This window comes from Pholcus phalangioides, unplaced genomic scaffold (genome assembly GCF_987345545.1).
Source record: "Pholcus phalangioides strain wild (caught in Gottingen) unplaced genomic scaffold, Ppha-v1.0 ptg000037l_1, whole genome shotgun sequence".
Lineage (NCBI taxonomy): Eukaryota > Metazoa > Arthropoda > Arachnida > Araneae > Pholcidae > Pholcus > Pholcus phalangioides.
In genome coordinates, this window is record NW_028301624.1 from 20700 (window position 1) to 43899 (window position 23200).

Below are 23200 nucleotides of genomic sequence, written 5' to 3' on the forward strand. Positions count from 1 at the left end.
ACTTTGCAAATGCAAAAATTAACCAAAATGATGCTTTTAAAATTCTAAGAAACCTGACATGGTTGAAGCAACAAGAATATAATATTCATCAGGAACAATATTACTAAAAAACTTGGTAATAGAACAGCAAAGCAAGAATAACCCAATTATTTGTTATAAAGTATGCCTGGTTATAACAGCAGTCTATGCTCGTTATAGCATACCCCATCGTTCCATTGAAAATGGATGTTATATTCAATGGTTGTTATATCAAAAGGCATGGCTCCCACTCGAAAAATTAAAAAACATAGGATGGGGTACCTCCTTAGACAACATATATATCATAGCTGCCAACTTTTAAAAATGAAAATTCAGGAGATTTTCGCGCAAACCCGTTTTTTATGCTAAAACCACTCCCTAATAAATACAATAGGGATTTTTCCAAATAAAATAGGGATTTCCCAAACATAAAAGTTAAAGCGTAGGGAATAAAATTCCTACTCAAAAACTGAAGTCAAATTAAAATAGGGATTTTACACACGTGGAAGTGAAACCCTTAGGAATAAAATTCCTAAGCGAAAAATAAGTGAAATTGGAGGATCAATGATGTAAAAATAAATATTGTGTTCAATCAGAAACGCTGTGAACAAACATTCTGCGCGAATGACCCCAAAATCATTGGAAGATGAAGGAAAACACCGTCAATTTTTGAAGAACACTGACCTTTTGTGACACTTGCTTGATGGTTTTTTTTTCATTTCACGAGTGATGATGGCAGTCTTTCCATGACCGATGTTTATGTCCGTAACACAACTTGTACAAAAAGGAAAAGTTGCCCTCTTCTGGAACGTTTGATGAAAGGAAATTCATCGGAATAAGTATCTTTAAAATTGATTAAATATGTTTTTGCTTATCAGTATTCATGTTTTGTTATATTGCACGCACATAACTTCAACAAAAGAAATTTTGATCATATGCGTGTCACTATAATCTTCAATTATTATCCAGGACTATTGACTGCTTGGCTATTTCCCTGCACGATAAGACAAACAACTTTCTTGTTACCATCAGAGGGTTTGTAAAACTTCCTTAAAAAGGGAAATTCCCCATTTACGATGTGTGGCGTCAGTTCGAAAGGGGGGAAAAAAAAGAGGCATCATGCCCCACAAAAAATTCCTTGGGGATTGTTTTCATAAGAGGGGATTTTTTTAACGAAGTAGGAAATTTTTAGGGACAATTAGGGATTTTGTGCAATTTTCGTAAAAATTCTGGAGATTTAAGAACTTTTCAGGAGGTCCAGCGATAAAGCTAAAATTCGGGAGATTCCCGAAAAATTCAGGAGACTTGGCAGCTATGATAAATATATATATAATCGTAGCATAATAAAAATCCTTAACAAAAAAATCATAGCAAATATTTCACTTTCCTATAAGATTGACTGGAGCTAAACCAAAATTACATGGTGCACTAGCAACCACTAGTAATTTTCTTTTACTGTCTCTCCTCACAATAAAAACTACATTCTTTTTGGAGTATTCCAAAGTGCAGAGTCTGTCAACTCTCTGAAAAAATGCACAGCAAAATATAAAGGCGTGTAAATTTTTAAGAATGATGCTCTGTTGAGACCACTTTGAAAAGCACAGTGCAAAGTTTGTAAATTACAAGGTCTAATGTACATAAGTCAGGGTGAACCAGATGGTTTTACTGCATTGTCCATCTTCGTTTTAAAAGATTTATTAACATTTTACTGTTCAATGTCAACATAATCGTTTTTGATGAATGAAGCACTTTCATTTCAAGCTCTTCGCTCAGCTTTTGTATATGTCGTATATGCCTTTGCATGCCCTAAAAATACAGAAGACAATTGAATGCTACAAACCTAGAATAGGCTTATGTATTCAACTGCTTTGTTATACAAATTGTTGACATGAATATTCCTGAAAAAATTCAACTTTATTTGATAAAGGGGAAAAAATACTTAAAAATGTAAAATTAATGACATCATCCAACATGTGGGAAATTTGCTCGCAGAATGGAAACGATAGCCAGTCATGGCAGAATGATACCTTAATTATAGCATTTCACGATTTCATAATTCATGGAAACATCACAAAAAACGAAGTAATTGAACAAATAACTACAACTTAAAAAATTTTAAATATGTTGTCCACTGCGTGTTCTGGCAATGAGGTTGAAAGCACAAAAATTATTGTTCAACAACAGAATCGGAGTATGCCATGGTCATAATGTGGATGTGCTTGCAATTCAGCTTTATTAAACCAAACGCGCGCCCTTCCCCATCCCGTTAATATTACTGAGGAACTTCTAACATATAGGGAATGCGTTGGAGATTGCAATTCACCAAAGTTTGCAATCTGACCACTGTTTATAACATTTTGAGGTACCCCCACAGCCAGAAGTTGCAAGGGTTAAGGTGCACCCTGTCAAAATGGGTCTTCAGCAGCTGCTTTGCTGGAATTGCAATGTGCATCTTGATAGAAGTTCTATCCACACACTGATGCTGTGGAAGTGCCGAAATGATGTGGTTGCACAAAATAGATTATACTGCTGGCCAAGTACAGCATCATCTACTTACACATTTTGCACTTTTTTTTCCTTTTGCGAAAGAAACTTATCCTAAGGATAAGTTAAACTTAACTAAAGAAAAACTTAACTAAAACTAAACTTAAACTAAAAAAAGAAATATCAATGCAAATTTTCAAATTCTGACCAGTACTTATTGTATAGTTTTGGAATCAAAACTTAAATTATAATCACCCTGTATACAGCTGATTATTTTTCATAAATCTGTTACTACTATACAGTAGAATCTTGATTAACTGGGCTTAACAGTGTGTGTGTGAAAGTATAAAAAAAACAACTATTGAATATTAAGACTGGGAGATATACAGTAGGAGATGTGCTACTTCTTATGGGAAAGAAAATGAAAATGTATGTGAGGTAATGTAACAACTAGTACACTAGTCTTTGTCCTTTAAGGACAGCTGGTGTCTTTATTGGATTATAGGACGACCTGCCCCTAGCATGATGGTGTCACTACTGTTGCTGCTTCTTTGTGAAGGGAAAAAGAAACCCTGTGAGATAATACACCACTACATTTAGATGTGTAATGCAATCCTTATTCATGAATTTGCTAAAGATAGAGCATTAGAATGTAGCCAAAGGTTAGAAAATGTTGCAAGAATGAGAAATTTTGGCTTTTATATATAACTTTGAACGACTAAGATACTTCATATGAAAAATGTATATATATTCTGGCTACTTTTATGAGACTTTTTCAAAAAAACCACTTATAAAATCTTATGTCATTTAAAGATATACCATCAGAATATACCCCAAGGATATAAAATGTGGTAAAAATGAAACATTTTGGCTAATAATGAACTAATATGATACTTTTCAAGGGAAAAAAATGATATTTAGGTAACTTTTATTTGATTTTTTGAAAAAAACCACTTGGTTAAAACCAAGGTTTAAACCAACGTGGTTTAAACCAAACAATCCTGGAAATTCTCGAGAATAATCTTTAGGAGAATATTCTCGGAGGAATTTCTATTATAAATAACTTGAGAATATTCTTATAAGTTCTGATGAGAATATCCTCCTGTTATTTATAATAGTTATATATATAATCTCCTTGAGAATATTCTCTAGAAGGACTGCTTTTATACATTACTGGGGAATATTATCGAAAATAGTAAGAATTATTCTCAAGTTATTAATAATAGTAATTCAGAATATTTTCCAGTTATAGAAATCCTTCCAAAGAGTATTCTCAAGAATATATGTAATAACATAATTATAATAAATAATCTCAATAAATACAGCGAACAAAACAAAGAAGGTACTCACATTCTTGATACTGAACATTCAAAGTCTAAGAACAAATTATGATAATTTACTAGTGTTCCTAAGATCATTAAATGAACCTGTTGATGTGATTCGTTTGTGTGAAATATGGATAGAGAGCGATGGAGTCCATAGCTATTTTATAAATGAAAGGGAAAATTAGATTGATTACAATTGTTTCATAAACAGTAGGGGTAATCATATAAACAAAAACATCAAAATAATACAGGAAAAACAATTCAAATTTGTAACAGCAGAGGATTTATGTATAAGTCTCTCAGATTATAACAGAAATAGTGCTACTTTATTGCTCTCACTCATACACAATTTTTCCCAATTCAATACAGAACTAGAGTTTTATACGAAAAATTCAAAAAATAATAATTTAATATAGTTGGAGATATCAATATTAACTTATATAGTCAAGATAGAGAAACATCACAATACCTGGACATAATGTCAATAAATGGTTTTATAAGCTTACATGAAAACATAATGAGAGAGACTACTGGAACTAAAACATGCCTTGATCATGTCTTCTATAGAACAAAACAAAATACAACTCAGCAATTTAAGGTATATAAAACACACATAACTGACCACTACCCAATAATTGGATATATAATTTTTTTGGAAAGGGAACTAAGAGAAAAAAAATTAGTTAAATCAGCAAATAACGGTAATAAATTATAAATTTGAAAATTTTATTTCTCACATAAATCTAAAAAGTATCTTGGGCAAGGAATGTATCCAAAATAAATACAAGCATCTCATGGATGTTTTGATGCTAAATTCAGGTCTTTGGACCAAGAAGGTTAAAAAATATATAAAAATGTGCAAAAAAATTGATAAGTAAAGAAATTATAGAAAAAATAAACATCAAAGAAAAATTATATAGAAAATATAAGAAGCACCCATACATATTATCCTATGAGATAGAATATGAAAATTATGACAGAAATTAAAAAAAAATCATTAAAAACACAAGGCAAAAATATATTAAAGATATGTTTGACACATGTGAAAAAAACAAAAGACTACAATGGAGAAACGCATCAATGAAAACATACGGAACAAAAATGTGAAACAAAACACCCTACCAGATTTCCAAGATCCTAAAGATACAGCTGAAAGTTTTAATCATGACTTTATTAGAAGAAATTTGGATGATACGGAAAAAATTACAAACTGCCCTTGCACAATACTCAAAAAGTATATACAATAATTACATTAACTCTATGTTTTACTCAGAAACTTCTAATGAAACGTTAAAAGGAATAGCAGAATTAAAAGATAATAAAGCAAGTGGTTACGATAAATTAACGCCTATAATGCTTAAAATCATCTCCCCTTTTATCACTTTGATATTATTAAAAACATTGTGGACTCATTAATAACGAATGGATTATTTTATGACAAATTAAAATGTGCTCTTGTACACCCAATTTATAAAGCAGGGAATATGAATGATTTGGCGAACTATAGACAGATATCAATTCTTCCAGTTTTTTTCTAAAATAATAGAAAAATGCATTAAAAACAACTTGTCAGTTTTTGAATAACAAAAATTTATTTGCACCTAACCAATATGGCTTTGGGGTCATTCAAGTATTACATCAGCATCGGGGGGGGGGGTTTCGGATTTGCTGAGTTTTTATGACAAGGGTTGGGGGATGGGGGGTTTGAAGGTTGTTTACGTCATCAACCACCCCTTTTTGAAGATATGAAATATTCTAAGCTGCTGACAAAATGTTGCTGACAGGGGGGGAGGGGGGTGGTGGTCAGTGTTTTGCTGACAAGAGGAGGGGTCAAAAATGGCTGAAAATCTGCTTACATAATACTTGTGTGACCCCTTTCAAAAAAACAGAAATGGCTGTCACTGAATTAAGTAATCATTTAAATAACAGATTTATTAGGATACGATGCTTTTTTGCGAAATGGATCGGATAGGAAAGGGGGTGGAGTGTTGATATACGTGAAATCATGTTTGAAGGCTAGAGAGTGTAACGTGAAGAGAAGTGATATTGAAACTGTATGGGTTGAGCTTGAGAACAAAAGACGTCATAAACTTATTGTTGGGGTTTGTTACAATCCACCAAATAGGGATCCAAACTACATCGCCAAATTGCATGATGAAATTTCCTACATGTGTAAGCGAAAGAGGGTTCTCATACTAGGGGATTTCAATTACCCAGGTATTGATTGGGAGAACCTTTCATCTGGAAATTAGTATGAAAGAGCCTTTCTTAAGTTGGTGCTCGAAAATTTTTTGTACCAGCATGTATCAGAAGCCACTAGGGGTACTGCTATTTTGGATTTAGTTCTCACTAGTTCTGAGGATCTTGTTGAACATGTTTCGGTAGGGGAAGAGTTTTCTTCCAGTGATCATCGTATCGTCAGATTTCACTTTAACTTTTCCTCGGATAAGGTTGATAACAAAAGACCGGTTCCTTCTTTTCGAAGAACTAACTTTGATGTTCTGAGAAGGTTAGCAGAAATTTTCAAAGACCGGTTGGAATCAGTAGGGGTGGCAAGTCAATGGAAGGAATTTAGTATGAAACTGTCCTCTGTTTTGCACGACATCATACCCTTTGTTCGAAAAAGGTGTGTTTGTACAATGGACCCTCTATGGTTCACTGATAGCGTGCGCAACCTCTATCTTGAAAAAAAAGAGCATTCAGGGAGTATAAAAGTGGACGAGGTGACCTATCATTGTTTACTCACAAAAGAAGAGTGTTGAAGAAAGCGATAAGGGATAGTAAAAAGGAAGTTGAATCTAGGTTGGCAGATAACATTGGCTCTGACCCAAAATCATTTTTTCGATATATCAATAATGGATGTAAGGGGACGGTTGGCCCCCTGTCGATAGAAGGCTCTAGGTTAGAGAGCAAAGTCAGCATGTGTAGTGCTTTCAATGACTTTTTCGCGATGGTTTTTAACAAAGATAATGATATTCAATATATGGGTGTTGCATGGGGAAATAAAATCCTCAACGATATTCAAGTGGAAGATGTGGAGGTCCTAAATCTTCTAAAAAATATATGTGCGAGCAAAGCACCAGGACCAGATGATATATATATCCCAGGGTCCTCAGGGAATGTGCTAATGAATTGTTAGGGCCAGTCGCACAGATATACAGGAGTAGTGTTGCTGAGGGTATCGTCCCAAGGGATTGGAAACTTGCTAATGTTGTTCCGATATTTAAGAAGGGTAGTAGAGAAGCTGTGTCCAATTATCGTCCAGTGAGTTTGACGAGCTCCCTCCTCCTAACTAACCTCCTTTGCTTCCATGATCACGTGACTAAGGCTTTGGGTAAGAGCAAAAATGTAGCTGTTGTTTACCTTGATTTTCAGAAGGCATTCGATCGAGTCCAACATGGTAAACTCTTGAAGTGTTTACACAAGATTGGAATTGGGGGCAACTTGCTGAATTGGATAGAATCGTGGTTAAGAGATAGGTCGCAACGAGTTATGGTGAACGGGGAATTCTCTGGTCGGACAGGTGTCACAAGTGGAGTTCCTCAAGGAAGTGTCCTTGGCCCCATACTTTTTTCACTTTTTATCGATAAACTCGATCAGGGTATCGATGGGATAACTAGCAAATTCGCAGATGATGTGAAGCTAATGGGGGTACTCGGGAATCATAGCGATAGGGAGTTGCTCCAGACCAACTTAAACAGGATTGCAGCATCGGCAAATGAATGGAGCATGACATTTAGCGTTGATAAGTGCATGGTTGCTCATTTTGGTTCGAACAACCCACGGTTCTATTACGACTTGAATGGTGTCACTATCCCGGATGCAGCTAGGGTCACCAATTCGGGAATTCTTATTGACGAGCGGCTTAGGTTTTCTGAACATGTTTGTTCAGCGGTGGTCAAAAAATCGAATAGAATGCTTGGTCTCATTTTCAAAAAAGTCTCTTTGCGTTCTCCTAAAGTCATTCTTCCGCTTTTTCGAGGTTTAGTTCGTCCTGTACTGGAGTATGCTGTAAGGTTTTGGAGACCATACCTACAGAGGGATGTAGACTTGGTTGAAGGGGTGCAGAGAAGAGCTACACGTGTCCTTATTGGCACATGAAGAGAGACTCCATTTTTTGAATATGCTTACATTGTCACAAAAAATGAGTAACTTTGCCTGGTTTTAATTTATACAAAAATTGCCACGTTTTTAAGACAAATAAATTATTTGTCTTAAAAACGTGGCAATTTTTGTATAAATGTTTACATTGGATGAGTGCAGGTGTTGGGGAGATATGATCGAAGTGTTTAAAATTTTCAATGGGATGGATAGAATGGACCATGAACTTTTAGTACACCGCCAATCGACTGCTTTTACAAGGGGACACCAGTATCGATTGGTGAGGGACAATGCAATGTTATGGTGTTGCAGGGAATTTTTCTCTAATATGGTTGTCAATAAATGGAATAGCTTACCCCCGGAAGTAGTAAATTGCAACACAATTGACACGTTTAAAAAGAAGTATGATAAATATGTTGGGTGAATCGAGAAGCTATTCATACTTAGAATAAGACAACCATAAGTATTCTTTATGGGCATTGTATAATATTTTATCATGTGTATATATTGTTTATAATGTTTCTAATTACATTTTTAATTGGGTTGCTTTATTTTTGAAATATATGACATCCATATTTGTTATGGGCATCTTTTTCTCAGTCAAGTTTAGTGAGTGTAAGACTCCACAAAAAAAAGTATTCATAGTTTGTCACTCTTGATAGATGATGTCCACTATACAGTATAGCAAGATCTAGACTTAAAAAACCACCACTAAATGATTCATTAACAGCATCATCTCTCAATGGTTTGTCATAGTTCCTGGCAGCTTTGATGATTTAAAGTTGAATGTAAATTTGTAGAGTGAAAAATATCTGTACTTTTTATCTCTGTACTGCATACATATGACATAGCTGCCAACTTTTGAAAATGAAAATTAAGGAGATTTTCTCGCGAACCCGTATTTTATACTAAAACTTTTATACTTAAGAACTTTTTGGGAGGTCGAGAGATGAAGCTAAAATTCGGGAGGGTTGGCAGCTATGATATGGCCACAATAACCAAGACCAGCAATATGATTCCTTGCTAATATATAAGGATATTCAACCTTCACTATCCAAAATTCCCACCCTTTGTCAGAAAATATGAATAGTGCAGAACAAGGATAGCAATAGACCTTGACAGAAATTCCGATGTTGTGTGGGCAGTAAAGTTTAAGGGGAGAAAAAACACTCTAGTAAAGTGTCATGTTTTACAATGAAATGGTAATGACAAAAGTAAGTTCTCCCACCTCGAAGTAGAAAACCTTCTTTTCTATTATTATGCAAATTACTCTATCCAGAAATCTAATAATTTGTATGCAATAAAAAAATGTATCAATCAAGTAAAATGGCATGAAGCACTGTTTAAAGTAGCACACATAAAAAATTACTTACATCTGCCAATTTGACATGAACCATCCTGTTAAGTAACAAATATGCTCAATTAAAACATAGAAGAAAAACGGTTTAGGCAATTCAATATTACCCAAGACAACACAAGTAAAAAGTTATGCAAAAATGGAGATAAATGAGCTTGATCATCTGATAATTTTTGTTGCACCTATGACATTTACCACATACCTAAAGGAAAAGTTGGTGACTTTAGCTTGACTTATTTGGTGCCATTGATGATTTAATACTTTTTATTTAGCGATTTTGGCGATATTCAACAGTTATTTAGCTACTTTGATGACTGTGGTTAACTTTGTGACTTTTCCTTGACTTAGTTGATAGCTTCTGTGATTTAACACTTGTTATTTAGTGATCTGGCAATTTAACATTCATTATTTGGCAGAATAGCCTGGGTTGGCTCGTAATAATGACATGAAGGCTTCCCAAGAGAATTTCTAGGCATCAGTTTGGTACTCTACGCTATCTGAATGTTAATTTATTGTCTCAAAACTGATAGGCCTATATATCCTGTGGGTTTCATTACTGCTTGATTGCAAAAATATTTTCAGAAGTGAAATGTCATTTCCATTTACAAGAGAATAATTCCGAGCTTTCAGCAAAAGAGATTCTACTGAAAGAAAAGTTCAGTTCATATTTCAGTGCTCGAGGAATAGCGTCTTTTCGTGAGTGCTCTGTAAGTAAGGATGTATCAGTAAAGAGGTAAAGAAAAGTACCATGCAGTTTGTTATGTCTCCCCCGGCTCGTTAAATAGTAATTCATTCAAAAAACATAGATGATTTAGTTTGCACAAAAGGACAGGATTTTATTAAATAACAAAACTTTGTATTAAGAATAGTTATCTTTATTGCCAAAGGTGACACTAGAATCGGAAATTCTTTTTACAGTGTCATCTATAGATAAGAACTGCAACTATTGTGGCGATGAAATTTAAAATTTTTTGAATATTGAAAAAATTTGCTCCTTTTTGTGTGAGGAAACGTTATATCACCCACACATACAATGAATGCTATGCATACAAAATATGTCAGTTTTAGACTAATATTTTCCAAGGTGTTTTTTCTGTAGTATCCAAACTATTTTCTTTGGATAACCCAAAGAAAATCGGATTATGTTGAGAAATCCTCAACTCTAATTAATGGTGGCCCATATCAAAGCATACAAAAAGACCCCAGCTCGCAGGAACTTAGCACGGTCAAGTCAGCCATAAAATCTTGTCAGATTCTATCTCAAACCATGAAAAAAGCTCTCACCCCATCGGTTGCGTTTTGCACCAGGTTTTACACACTGCCCAAAGTCCACAAACCCGATATTCCACACCGACCCATAGTCTCGAATATCGGCACTGCCTCTTACAAGCTTGCGAAACACCTTGTCTCAATATTTTCACCACTCTCTTGCAATAACACACACACTACGAGAAATTCAGTTGAATTCGCGCAAAAACTCCATACCTTCAATCCCGTTAACACAAAAATGGCCTCTTTTGATGTAAAGTCTCTTTTTACGAATGTCCCTGTAGAAGGCGCTCTTCGAGGTCTGGAGACCAGACTTAACGAATTCCATTTTTCCCAATTTGAAATCTCTGAACTGTTAGACCTTACTCGGGTCTGTCTCAACCAAAATACGTTCTCTTTCAACAAACAATTCTATTGTATGACTGAAAACCTTGCCATGGGAAACCCTCTCAGTCCTGTACTTAGTGACATCTACATGCACTATTTTGAAACAAAACTCTTCCGTGATATTCGTTTTCCTTTTTATGTCAGATATGTTGATGATTGCTTCGTTCTTCTTGACCGTAATGCTAACATTGACCATATTCTAAATACTCTCAATTCCATTGACCCTTGCATTCAATTCACTATAGAGGAAGAAAACAATAACCAAATTGCATTCCTAGACGTATTGGTCACTTGCCATGAACAAACCTTCTCTACCACGGTATTTCGCAAACCGTTTGCTGTTTCTCTACCCCCTCACAACCTCTCTGCACTTCCTCCATCACAAAAGTATGCCTCGTTCTACACATACGTAAAGCGAGCCATTAATATCTGCTCTTCCCCGACGTTACTCGATGCGGAACTGAATATCCTTAGAGCAATAGCAGTCGATCGTGGCTACCGTAGCTCTCTCATTGATAATTTACACAGCGAACTGATTAAAAACACTTCCAAAACCAAGCCTAAACCTGAACACAAAAACTTGATCATTTTGCCTTTCTTCCCAAAAACCAGCCAACGCATCGCTAAAATCCTTCGAAAATACAATTTTTCTGTGGTTTTCACCTGTAACGTGCCGATGATTTCCCGGCGTAAAAGTCAGTAGTCACCGTCACGTGATCTGTTGTTGTCATAAATGTTACTACTTATCGGTAGTGGTGATAGTATGGCGACGATCAAGGCCGATTGTGATGTCCGCCTGCGATCACATGCAAAGAGGCAACTTTGAAGCCGATTGGCTTGCTTAGACACGTGCGGTCGGAAGTTTTTCCTTAAATACCGGCCGTACATTGTAACAACGCTCTCTCACTCCGCGTTCATCCTTGGTTTGTTCTTTTCAACTGAAGCCCTCTAGTAGGACGGTTCACCGTCTTGCTACCGTATCCATTGGCCTTAGGCTCATAATTAGTTAAAATGCAATAATTTACAGTGTTTGAATCTGTTTTCCGGCAGGTCCGGAATCGAAAACATTAATTAATCTTCACAGTCAAAGTTCTTCATTGCTAATCAAGGTGGTACGGCCCTCAACCGAGAGACCCCCTGGAACTGATCAAGGTGGTCCGGCCCTCAACCGAGAGACCCCCTGGAACTGATCAACTGCAACGTCCCTTATGGGAGTTGCTTGCCCGGTTCGAAATATCCAGTAATAAAGTGGCAAACGACAAGTGGAAAATGATTGCAAATAAACTTTCGCATGAAATATTATTTATTCAAATTAATTATAGGGTTAGTCAATTTTAACAATAGATTAGTATAACATGGAGCTCTCTATTTGACGTTAACAGTAAAGATACTGGCTCACCAATTGATGATCATCAACAGTCAACTTGTATAGTGATCGGACATCCGATGTTGTTAGCCTTTTCCCGCAAGTATCAAAGAAGTTTTCTCGGTTGAGAGCCGGAACACCTTGATCAGTTCCAGGGGGCCTCTCGGTTGAGGGCCGGACCACCTAGCTCAGCCCCGGGGGGCCTCTCGGTTGAGGGCCGAACCACCTTGATCAGCTTCAGGGGGCCTCTCGTTTGAAGGCCGGACCACCTTGCTCAGCTCCGGGGGGCCTCTCGGTTGAGGGCCGAACCACCTTGATCAGCTCCGGGGGGCCTCTCGGTTGAGGGCCGGACCACCTCGATCAGCAATGAAGAACTTTGACTGTGAAGATTATTTAATATTTTTGATTCCGGACCTGCCGGAAAACGGATTCAAACAATGTAAATTATTGCATTTTAACAAATCAGCTTAAGGCCAATGGATACGGTAGCAAGACGGTGAACCGTCCTACTAGAGGGCTTCAGTTGAATAGAACAAGAAAAGATGAACGCTGAATCAGACCTGTTACAACGTACGGCCGGTATTTAAGGAAAAACATCCGACCGCACGTGTCTGATCAAGCCAATCGGCTTCAAGGTCACCTCATTTGCATGCGATCGCAGGCGGACATCACGATCGGCCTTGATCGTCGCCATACGATCACAGCTGCAGATTAGTAATATTTATGACAACAGATCACGTGACGGCGACTACGGACTTTTACGCCGGGGGATCATCGGCACGTTACACAAGGTGGTCCGGCCCTCAACCGAGAGGCCCCCTGGAGCTGATCAAGGTGTTCCGGCTCTCAACCAAGAAACCTTCACTGATACTTGCGGGGAAAAGCTACGTCGAAGTGACTAACAACATCGGATGTCTGATCAGCATAAAAGTTTGACTGTTGATGATCATCAATTGGTGAGCCAGTATCTTTCTGTTAATGTCAAATAGAGGGCTCCACGTTATACTAATCTATTGTTAAAATTGATTAACTTATAATTGAATTTAATAAATAATATTTCATGCGAAAGTTTTATTTGCAATCATTTTCCACTTGTCGTTTGCCACCTTATTACTGGATAGTTCGAACCGGGCAAGCAACTCCCATAAGGGATGTTGCACACCCCCCATCAATAAACTTTGTTTCTCTCAACTAAAAGATCCCATTGACACACTCAACAACTGGGGCATCTACAGCATTTCATGCCAATGTGGATTATCATATAGGCCAAACTAAACGTACCCTAAAATACCTTTTAAATTAGCATAGAAGATACGTAATCAACCAAGACCTTAACCGCTCATCCATAGCCCAACACTGCTGGTCCTTTGACCATAAATTTGACTTCTCGTCTGCCAAAATCATCCAAAAATGTCCCTCACCATCTGACTTGGATTTCTTCGAATCATTCCACATCAACAAAAACACAAACCTGTTGGTCAACGACCTATCTAGCACACCACCCTTCTCAAAAATCTGGCAACAGTTTCTACAATAATTATTCTTCTCCATCAGCATCACTATCACGTTCTCGGTTGTGATTGGCTCCGCCATTTTTCTTCTTTTTTCCGTCCTCTTGCTCTTTTGTTGCCGGTTCATTTTGAATTTGACTCTTGTCTACAACAGCGCGTAACTCCCGCTATAAGAAGTTTTTTCAATATTTTCTTTCTTCTTTGTTTCTGCTACTGATGAAGGAACTTCATATAGTTCTGAAACGCGCATAGCCGTGTTCGTTTTGGAATTTTGGGTAAATCCAAACGTCGACTATTTAATCGTATTAACCCACTTTGTTTTGTTTCTTTGGTCAAGCTAGTGATAGGCAAACTACAGCCAGCTGCAGATTTCAAAATAGTAGTATAGAACTTTTCAATTTAGATGCCTTTAAAAAATTAATTCAAGGAGTTGTTCCAATTTTTTGATATGGAAAATATTGTGAGAATTTTAAATAGAAATTGATTAAAAAAAACCTCTTTACATATGCAAAAAATTGAACATAATATACACTATGTTGTGCTTATAACAATTTTTTTTCATAGTTGTAAACCAATGTGTCTCATTAGCAAACCATGGCAGCCTTCAAAGTATAGAACACATCTCCTCACTTCATTTCTAAGCATAAAAATTCCAATTATAAATAAATGGCCAAATATGTTTGGCCCACCAAAATTTTTTCTATCTGTTTTTTGTCCCACTCCTAGAAAAAGTTTGCCCACCACTGAGTTAAGCCAATTTTTTTTTTCTTCACTACTTTTTCCCCCTTTTATGACTTATGATTCCTTCGACTTCGTTGTTTTTGTGTTTTCTCTGGATGAGCACTTATTTTACAATGATTTGTGAACAAAAGCCTTTCTTGGCTCTGATATATGTTAGTCAATCTGGATGAGGTTCTATTTTGTTTTGTTTCTAGCCATTTATTGTTTAAGAATGAAAATATTATTAGTCTATAAATATAGTTTTGTCTTATAGTTAGTTTGTGACATTCTGTTGCATAATTGTTTGCTGTGGTGTTTGTTATTAGGGACCTTATTTTATTATATATATTATCAAGCTTTTGTATATTTGTTTGATAAGCACCTCCCCAAGCAGTGATTCCATGTTACTATTGAGTATATCCAAGCATAAAATAAATCTTTTAGAAAGTTATTGTCTATTGTGTTTTTAATCTATATAAAACGAATTCCATTTACAAACGAAACACATTACGAATTCCATTTTAGGTCATCTTGTATTATTATTCCTAGGTGGTTGTATTCCTGAACGCTTTCAATTTTATGGCAGTTACATTGTGAAATATATTGGCACGGACAGTGATCATGGATTTTGATTTTTATGTTAGTTAAATTATTTATATTTCTTGTTTTTAAGCATATGTATTTTGTTTTTTGTATATTTAGTTTAAGTGTTTTTTAAAGCCAGTTGTTGATTTTGAATAGATCCTCTTCAACTTTATTTAGTAAATTTGTAATTTTGATATCTTCAACATACAGTAGTGTGTCATCAGCGAAAGAAATTAATTTACCATTTATATTCAGTTTGAATAAGCCATTTATATAAACAAGAAACAAAATCAGCCCAAGAACTGATCCCTGGGGTACTCCTTTTTTTACTTCTAGAAATGTAATGATTTCTTCACTTGTTTTAACTGCTTGTTTTTTATTAAAGTAATATGTTTTAAACCAGTTTAATGCATTACCAGGTATACCAGCTAATGGCAATTTCTCTGTTAGTATCATTAGATCCACATAATAAAAAAAAAGCTGTTTCTAAATCCAGAAAAACTGTTATTGAATATTTATTATAGTTAAATCCGGTGTTCAAATAATTACTTAGTAATTCATGGCCATTTCTGTATTTTTACCTTTTTGAAACCCATATCGGTTAATGGTTAGGTGCTGGATAGTTCTGATAATTTAAGAAAATAATGAGCTGTTTTTCATACACTTTTCTATTACTTTTGAAAAAATGGGAAGAATTGATATGTCTGTAGTTCAATAAGTTATGTCTCCCCTGTTTTATAAATGGGATGTACAATGACATATTTTAACTCCCTATAAAAGAATCCATTTAGTATAGATGAGTTAATTAGGTTTTTATTATGTCTATGTGATAATGGGCAATTATTTTCAACATCTTAGGGGTTATTTGATCATATCCACTTGCTTTGTCAATCTTTAATTTTTTTATAATCTCTTTGATCTCATTATCATTAATTTCGAAAAAATACATCAAGTTGTTAGAGTTAGCTATTGTTTGCTCCTCCTCACAATTACAGTTTTTGAAGTGAATTTTTTTGCTAGATTTTATTGCTGTCAAAAATTGGAAGTGTATTGTGCTTTATATTTTTATTTAAAATATTGTGTGATTTATAAATTTCCATTGCTGTTTCTTGTTATTTACGCATAGCCTAAATGTATCCCTAATGTGCTCCTGTTTTATTTTTTTAATACACATTTTCAGATCTTTATTATATTTCTGGTATTCTAATCCATATGAAACAATATTTGGGTGCTTTTTATATTTTTTGTACTATCTTTCTTTGTCATTTATTCTGTTAACTACTTCTTTAGTGATCCAATTGTTTTTGTTTTTTTTTGAGTTTCTTTTTAACTTGCTTTGTCCAGAGATTAGAATTTGATGTTATAATATCCAAGAATTGTTTGTATTTATTTTTTAGGCATCTTTCCTCTATGACAGCGATTCTCAAAATTTTTTGACTCATGGAGCACTTTCTGGTATATAATTTCCATGGAGGAGCCCTGTAAGCCTATTTTTCATTCATTCATCAGAGTTAGATTTATTATTATTATTTGAAAATACTTATAATTATTTTTTCCGAATTTACTGGTTTTTTTTTTTTGTTGTATTTTTCTCGAGCTGCCGCGGAGCCCCTGAGGAGTTCACACGGGGCTCCGCGGAGTGGCTACTCTGTATTTCTTTGTTATGTTGTTTCAACGTATTACTTAAACATTTACTTATTTTTCGAGTATTATTTCAACCAATATCCCATTAGAAAAACATATTTACCGACTGTTATGCTCCTGCCACTTTACAAATGAGTTCCTGGCTTTATTTATCTGTACAACACTTATATTTAGAATTATTTTGTTAGAGCTGTCTGATAACGTGTTTGTAAACATTTATGGCCAGTTGCCATCTCCATTAAGTCATTTTGCAAAAGTCAAATCCAAAATTGCTGATTAAGTAAACCTTTCAGTGAGCTCAAAAGTGTTATCAGATTTAATCTGGAATAAAAATTTATTTTCCACATGACCGTAACAGAGTGGACATTTTAAAATGGGAAAAATTTCAGGACACGAACAAGAAAATAGTTTTCCATAAGAAAAAAAAAATTCAAAATTTTATTGTCAATTTTATTCATCTATGGCACATTTATCAAATGCGATTCAAAGTTTTTGAAAAAAAATTCCAGATTTGCACCAACTCTCTTTGTTTAACACTTTTTCAAGCTGGGACAGCCAAAATTTTGTAAAAAAAATTAGTCTCGGAAACGGTTTGTACACTTTTTTGGGAATGACCCATATAGAAGTGAATTGGACAAAAGTGGTAAAACACAAAATTGTATGTTCCATCTACAGTTATGTTTTATACAGGGTGTTACTCAACTTGTATACTGGCACTGATGAACTGGCTGCATGCATTGGACATTGAAACATTCCCGGAACCTTCCAGAATGCTGATCGGAATTTCATGTGCCGGGATGTGAGACTCATGGATGACACTTTGAACACCTTCTTTGACCTCTGTTATTTGTTAAAATGCATATTCACTAACATGGTGTGCTTTCTGTGTATGCTATAGTATCATACACTCTGCATTGCTATGTCATCCCTGAGTCGTTTGGGTGCACCCTACCCTTCCTACAAGTTTTTAAACCTGGTACTGAGACACCCTACATAAATTCAGCTTTTTCTGAAAAAAAATTGTGGTCAGGCATACCGTATTGACTGCTTACTTCTATACTGCCAGGTTGAGCATGAAATTTTTTTTTCATTTGGACAGACATATTAAAAATTTTCAATACACAAGTTATCTAATTAATCGGAATAAATAAATTTAAAAAATCATATTTGTGTGGAAATTAACTACTAGTATCTTAGAATGAAATTTTGTTTGCCCCCCCCCCCCCAGAATATTCTATTACAAGCAGCCACTGAGAATAGCTCTTTCACTCACAAAATGAAACATTTCATCAAGATTTGGAATAGAAACATCCAGTTCTTTTCCACTGCTCGCTGAGGTGACTTTTTTGATGAAGCTGACACAAATTCACATTCTAACATTAGAAAACTAGATAAAACCATCTTCGGCCAATCACCATTCCATGATCACTATATCTATCACACTTTCACAATGTTATGTTTAATAAGGGGCCATGATTTTTTAGAATAAAATAGAGTACAGGAACTTGGCTGGAAAAATCTGAAAACAGACTCCTGAAAAAAACTGGGACCCTTTCTTCTGTTTTGTGACTTTATCTTGTTTCCCATGGCTTTTTCTCCAGTTTGTGACTTTTGCCATGACAGCATACCCTGGTGACCTACAATTTATAGCCAATTTCAGAGAAACTCCATTTTACACTTTTTTAATTCTTTACCAGAGAGATTGGCGCACCAAACACTCAAGGTCAGGCTTTTTGCAATAGCAATATGCTTTAGAGATCATTTTGTTCTGGTTTCTGGTGTAACTCTGTGATTATGTAAGAAGGTATTTCAAAAAGACTGAGACAGTATCAAACTCAAGACAACTCTGAACAACGTTTTTGGTGCTGTAGATGATTAAAGGAGATAAATACGAATAAATACCTGAAGGATTTTGCCTTTCAACATCACTTTCTGCTGCTCAAGCTGCACGCCAGTCAGAGTAAACAACTGGGACTTCCAAATAATAGGCTCCTCATTCAAGTTGACTTCAACGCCATTATAAGTCTCTTTGCCCCCATTTGACTTTGAAAGTGGAAAAAAAACAAGTTTTAATCCTAGATAACTAAACTTAAATCAGTGTTACTCAATAACTAATTTAGTAGTCTATTAGACAATGTTTACAGATCCTGGGTTGAAAAAAGTGATTACAGTAATTAATTCTTGTATTCAAGATATAATTTTTGCCTCATCTCTATAACACGCATGATATAGTCTGACATTCATCATGTCTGAAAGTGACGTCACCCTTAGAGGTCACTAGTAACAATAGGCTTCTGTATAGACCACAGTGTTTGAATTAATCAAGTCTCTGTTAGCACTTTGGTTTTTTCTTTGTTTGTAACAGGTTGTATCATACACGATGTTTTCACAGTAAATTACATTGTTTTTTTTTTTGTTAGAATATTTCATTTGGAATTTGTTCTCAGAGTTGCATTTGGATTTTTTCAAATTATATATTTCATATTTCCATTTCAATTAATACTTTGCATACTAGACATTGTAACTTTAATTTCCCAATCATGTTTTCATTGAACCCAGAGTCTTTTTGCCCAGAAGATTGTATCGTTTTAAAAAAAAGTCTTGGTTTTAATTTCTATTCCAGAGAAAATTTGTTTAACTCCTTAGCTGGTCAATTTTTTTACCAGAAATGTTCACAAAAAAGTCGTATTTTTTTATTGCATATAATTAAATACTATACTTATTAGAATAAGAAAATGGGAGAATTTCTTTTTTATTTTCACTTTTAATGCTTTTACACAATTTTTTTTATTTTAGAGCGCAAAAACCCCTAGATGTTTGCTTTTTGAAAGTGCACTCTTTATGTAATGAGGAATGTTTTACAAAATTTCCTAGACTTACTATAAATTTTGAAGTTTACACTTCTCCAAACTGTTCAGAAGTCTTTTTTTTATGTGGTACCATTTTGAAGCATGATGAAAGACAAAATCCTAAGTCACAATCAGGGCAGAAATAGTGTTTCTTTCAGGTTCTATTTCCATTTCTTTTCAAATTGCACATTGCCTTACAGGTCTCAAGTTTCTTATCTGTAGGAACAATGATTTCCACAAAATGTGTATCTGTCAGTCTCAGAGGATTCGGCTCAGAACCTGGTCGTCCACGCCTAAAATTTATTCTTGAATGATATTTTTCAATAATGCTGTGAATGAGATCAAGTCTAAACTCTAGTTGTGTTTTTCCCCTCCTTTCTTACAGTAGTACATCATAGGAGTTCCATATAGCAATGTCAAAAATTTGGAGAAAACTTTCTGTAATATTTTCTCCTTTTCTTGATAATTTCAAAATTTTTCAAATTTTGATCCATGCAGTCTACTCTTCCCATTGTATTATTATACTCCATAACAATTTTTGGTTCCTCTTTCATTTTGGACATGCATTTGTTCCATTTCAGTATTTTGAATTGTGGAAAGTAATGAAACATTTTTTTTATCCATCCACTTCATCACAATAACCTTTCGTCTCTGAAATGATATAATTTCTCTTTTTTTATTTTGCCTGCCTTTCCCTTGGAACTTCTTTTCTCTTGAGGTTTAGTGTGTCGTATTTGTCTGAAGGCCCGTTTACACAAGGCAAGTGCTTTAGTTGGTAACTTAATTTTAACTTACCGATTCTTCTTGAAAGTGTCCACACGATAAGTGGTAAGTAGATGCTCATTGGATAATTTTTATGGAGGTGAGCGCAGTTAGCGCATGCGCGCTTCAGTCATAGCTGCCAACTTTTGAAAATGAAAACTCGGGAGATTTTCGCAAACCCGTATTTTATGCTAAAACCACTCCCTAATAAATACAATAGGGATTTTTCCAAATAAAATAGGGATTTTACACACATGGAAGTTAAACCCTTGGGAATAAAATTCCTACTCAAAAAACAAGTGAAATGGGAGGCCAAAAGTTCAATGATGTAAAAATAAATATTGTGTTCAATCAGAAACGCTGTGAACAAACATTCTGCGCGAATGACCCCAAAATCATTGGAAGATGAAGGAAAACACCGTCAATTTTTGAAGAACACTGACCTTTTGTGACACTTGCTTGATGTTTTTTTTTTCATTTCACGAGTGATGATGGCAGTCTTTCCATGACCGATGTTTATGTCCGTAACACAACTTGTACAAAAAGGAAAAGTCGGCCCTCTTCTGGAACGTTTGATGAAAGGAAATTCATCGGAATAAGTATCTTCAAAATTGATTAAATATGTTCTTGCTTATCAGTATTCATGCTTTGTTATATCGCACGTACGTAACTTCAACAAAAGAAATTTTGACCATATGCGCGTCACTATAATCTTCAATTATTATCCAGGACTATTGGCTGCTAAGCCATTTCCCTGCACAATAAGACAAACAACTTTCTTGTTACCATCAGAGGGTTTGTAAAACTTCCTTAAAAAGGGAATTTCCCCATTTACGACGTGTGACGTCATTTCGAAAGGGAAAAAAAAGTGGCTTCATGCTCCACAAGAGGGATGCAATTCCACCTTAGGGACTGTTTCCATAAGTGGGGATTTTTTTTAATGAAGTAGGGAATATTTAGTGACAATTAGGGATTTTTGTGATTTTTGTAAAAATTTGGGAGATTTAAGAACTTTTCGGGAGGTCGAGCGATGAAGCTAAAATTCGGGAGACTTGGCAGCTATGTTCAGTCTACTCATATCCACGGAGAGAGAGAGAGAGAGAGACGCACAGCGTGCGGGAGAATAATATTAATATTTTTTTATTTATCTGGCATTCAGACTATAATAATACAATGGGAAGAGTAGACTGCATGGATCAAAATTTGAAAATTTTGAAATTATCAAGAAAAGGAGAAAATATTACAGAAAGTTTTCAGAGAGATGCTTTTTTTAAAGCTCATAGCTTTCGTAACGATGGATGAAGATGATCAGGTAGAACTTACGAATACTGTGATCACAGCCACATTATATGATATTTTTTTTAAAGAATATAAATTTATTCACATTCACTTACCCAAGAGGGGTATAGTTATGTGGTACACGTTCAGGACGATGTATATTCTGACTCCAATTGAAGAAACGGTTGATAATATTTAAGTTCATTTAATATTAAAAAACTATTTACATAGGTTAACAATATTAATTCCACAAAGAAGAAACTCTCACTTGCGCGATAGCAACACACTGAGCAAGAAGAAGGTCATTCAAGGGAAACAGTTCGCTTGTCCCCTTTTTTGGCCTCTGCCACCCACGCATCAGGAGGTGCACGTAAGGGGGCGAGAGATGACGCCACAGGGGAAAAAAGAATACACAACATATTATAAAGTTATGTAAGTCATCGAGAAGAAATATAAGATTTCTCTATTTCTTCTCTAAGTTGTAAATATCGATTATATGATATTTTAATCGAAGTAAAAGAAGAGATAAATTATGAATTATGTGAGCCGAAAATACGGGAGAAAATTCTTGGCATTCATAGGAAATTCTAAGGGTTGAAAATTAAATAATAAAAATTCATTAAACAAAAATTATTTCCAAATTTTCGAAATCATTATTATTTTTTAATTTAATCTACAGAGATGATATCTTTATCTTAAATATTTGATCATGTATTTTTATAACAGATGGCAGCAAATTCATTCTGGACGAGAGAAATATTCGAAACCCCCCTCCAGTTTTTAATATATAAATCCTCCCCACCTGATATATATTTTTGAATCTTCAATTTTTTTCAACTCCTGACATCACGTCGACAAAATATTCCATAGCTTCTTCCAACATCAAATAATTTTTAGCATGTTTGTTAAGGTAATTTTAATTTCTATAGTTCAACCAACATTTATGGCGAAGATATTTTTCAACAAACTTGAAGGTTATGTCCTCTGGCCACCTCACCATCCAATATTTCCGCGGAATTCTAGCGAAACTTCAGGAGACGAAAGAGCATGAACAGGTTCACGCTTGAGATCAAAATAGACCCCTCCGTGAGAGAGCAAAAAGACCCCTCCAAGAGCGGCAGGTCACGCTCACTGGCGCATGCGCATAGGTCTACTTAACCAGAAAAAATAGAACCGTTCTTATCTCACTTACCAACTAAATCACTTGTGCACTTGCCAACTAAAGCTGTGTAAACGGCCCTTATCGTCTGCATACATTGTATCGTACTTGGCAACTAAAAATTAAGTTACCAACTAAAGCACTTGCCTCATGTAAACAGGCTTTGTTTGGCATGAAACTAATTTGTCTGATGAATAATAATTGTCTATCGTAAGACAGTATCTTTTATGTGTTTATGAAGCTTGAGCTCCATTAAGGTCAAGACCAACTTGTGATGAAATGCAGAGTTGAGAATACTCGTTTCAGAATTTTATCTTTACCTGTGTATATTATTATTGACTAGACATAACCAGAAATTGATTCTCACAACATAAAACATCTTATT

The 23200-nt window shown here is 35.0% G+C and overlaps 1 protein-coding gene and 1 long non-coding RNA gene across 3 annotated transcripts in view; one reads left to right on the plus strand and one right to left on the minus strand.

The window, feature by feature from the left end:
* LOC149065854 (uncharacterized) overlaps positions 1–23200 on the minus strand; it is a 43216-nt gene that overhangs the window by 11955 nt on the left and 8061 nt on the right. Inside the window, exons 3-5 of one of the 2 annotated variants that reach the window (XR_016195587.1) lie at positions 18670–18810; positions 9302–9326; positions 3853–3984 (exon numbers count right to left, since the gene is read on the minus strand). This is a non-coding gene — a long non-coding RNA (uncharacterized LOC149065854). The remainder of the gene's footprint in view (positions 1–3852; positions 3985–9301; positions 9327–18669; positions 18811–23200) is intronic. The other variant, XR_016195588.1, reaches the window with a different exon arrangement.
* Positions 10468–11732, plus strand: LOC149065855 (uncharacterized). Its single transcript, XM_089253313.1, has one exon. It carries the CDS (start codon positions 10553–10555, stop codon positions 11642–11644), a length of 1092 nt encoding a protein of 363 aa, XP_089109439.1. The 5' UTR covers positions 10468–10552; the 3' UTR covers positions 11645–11732.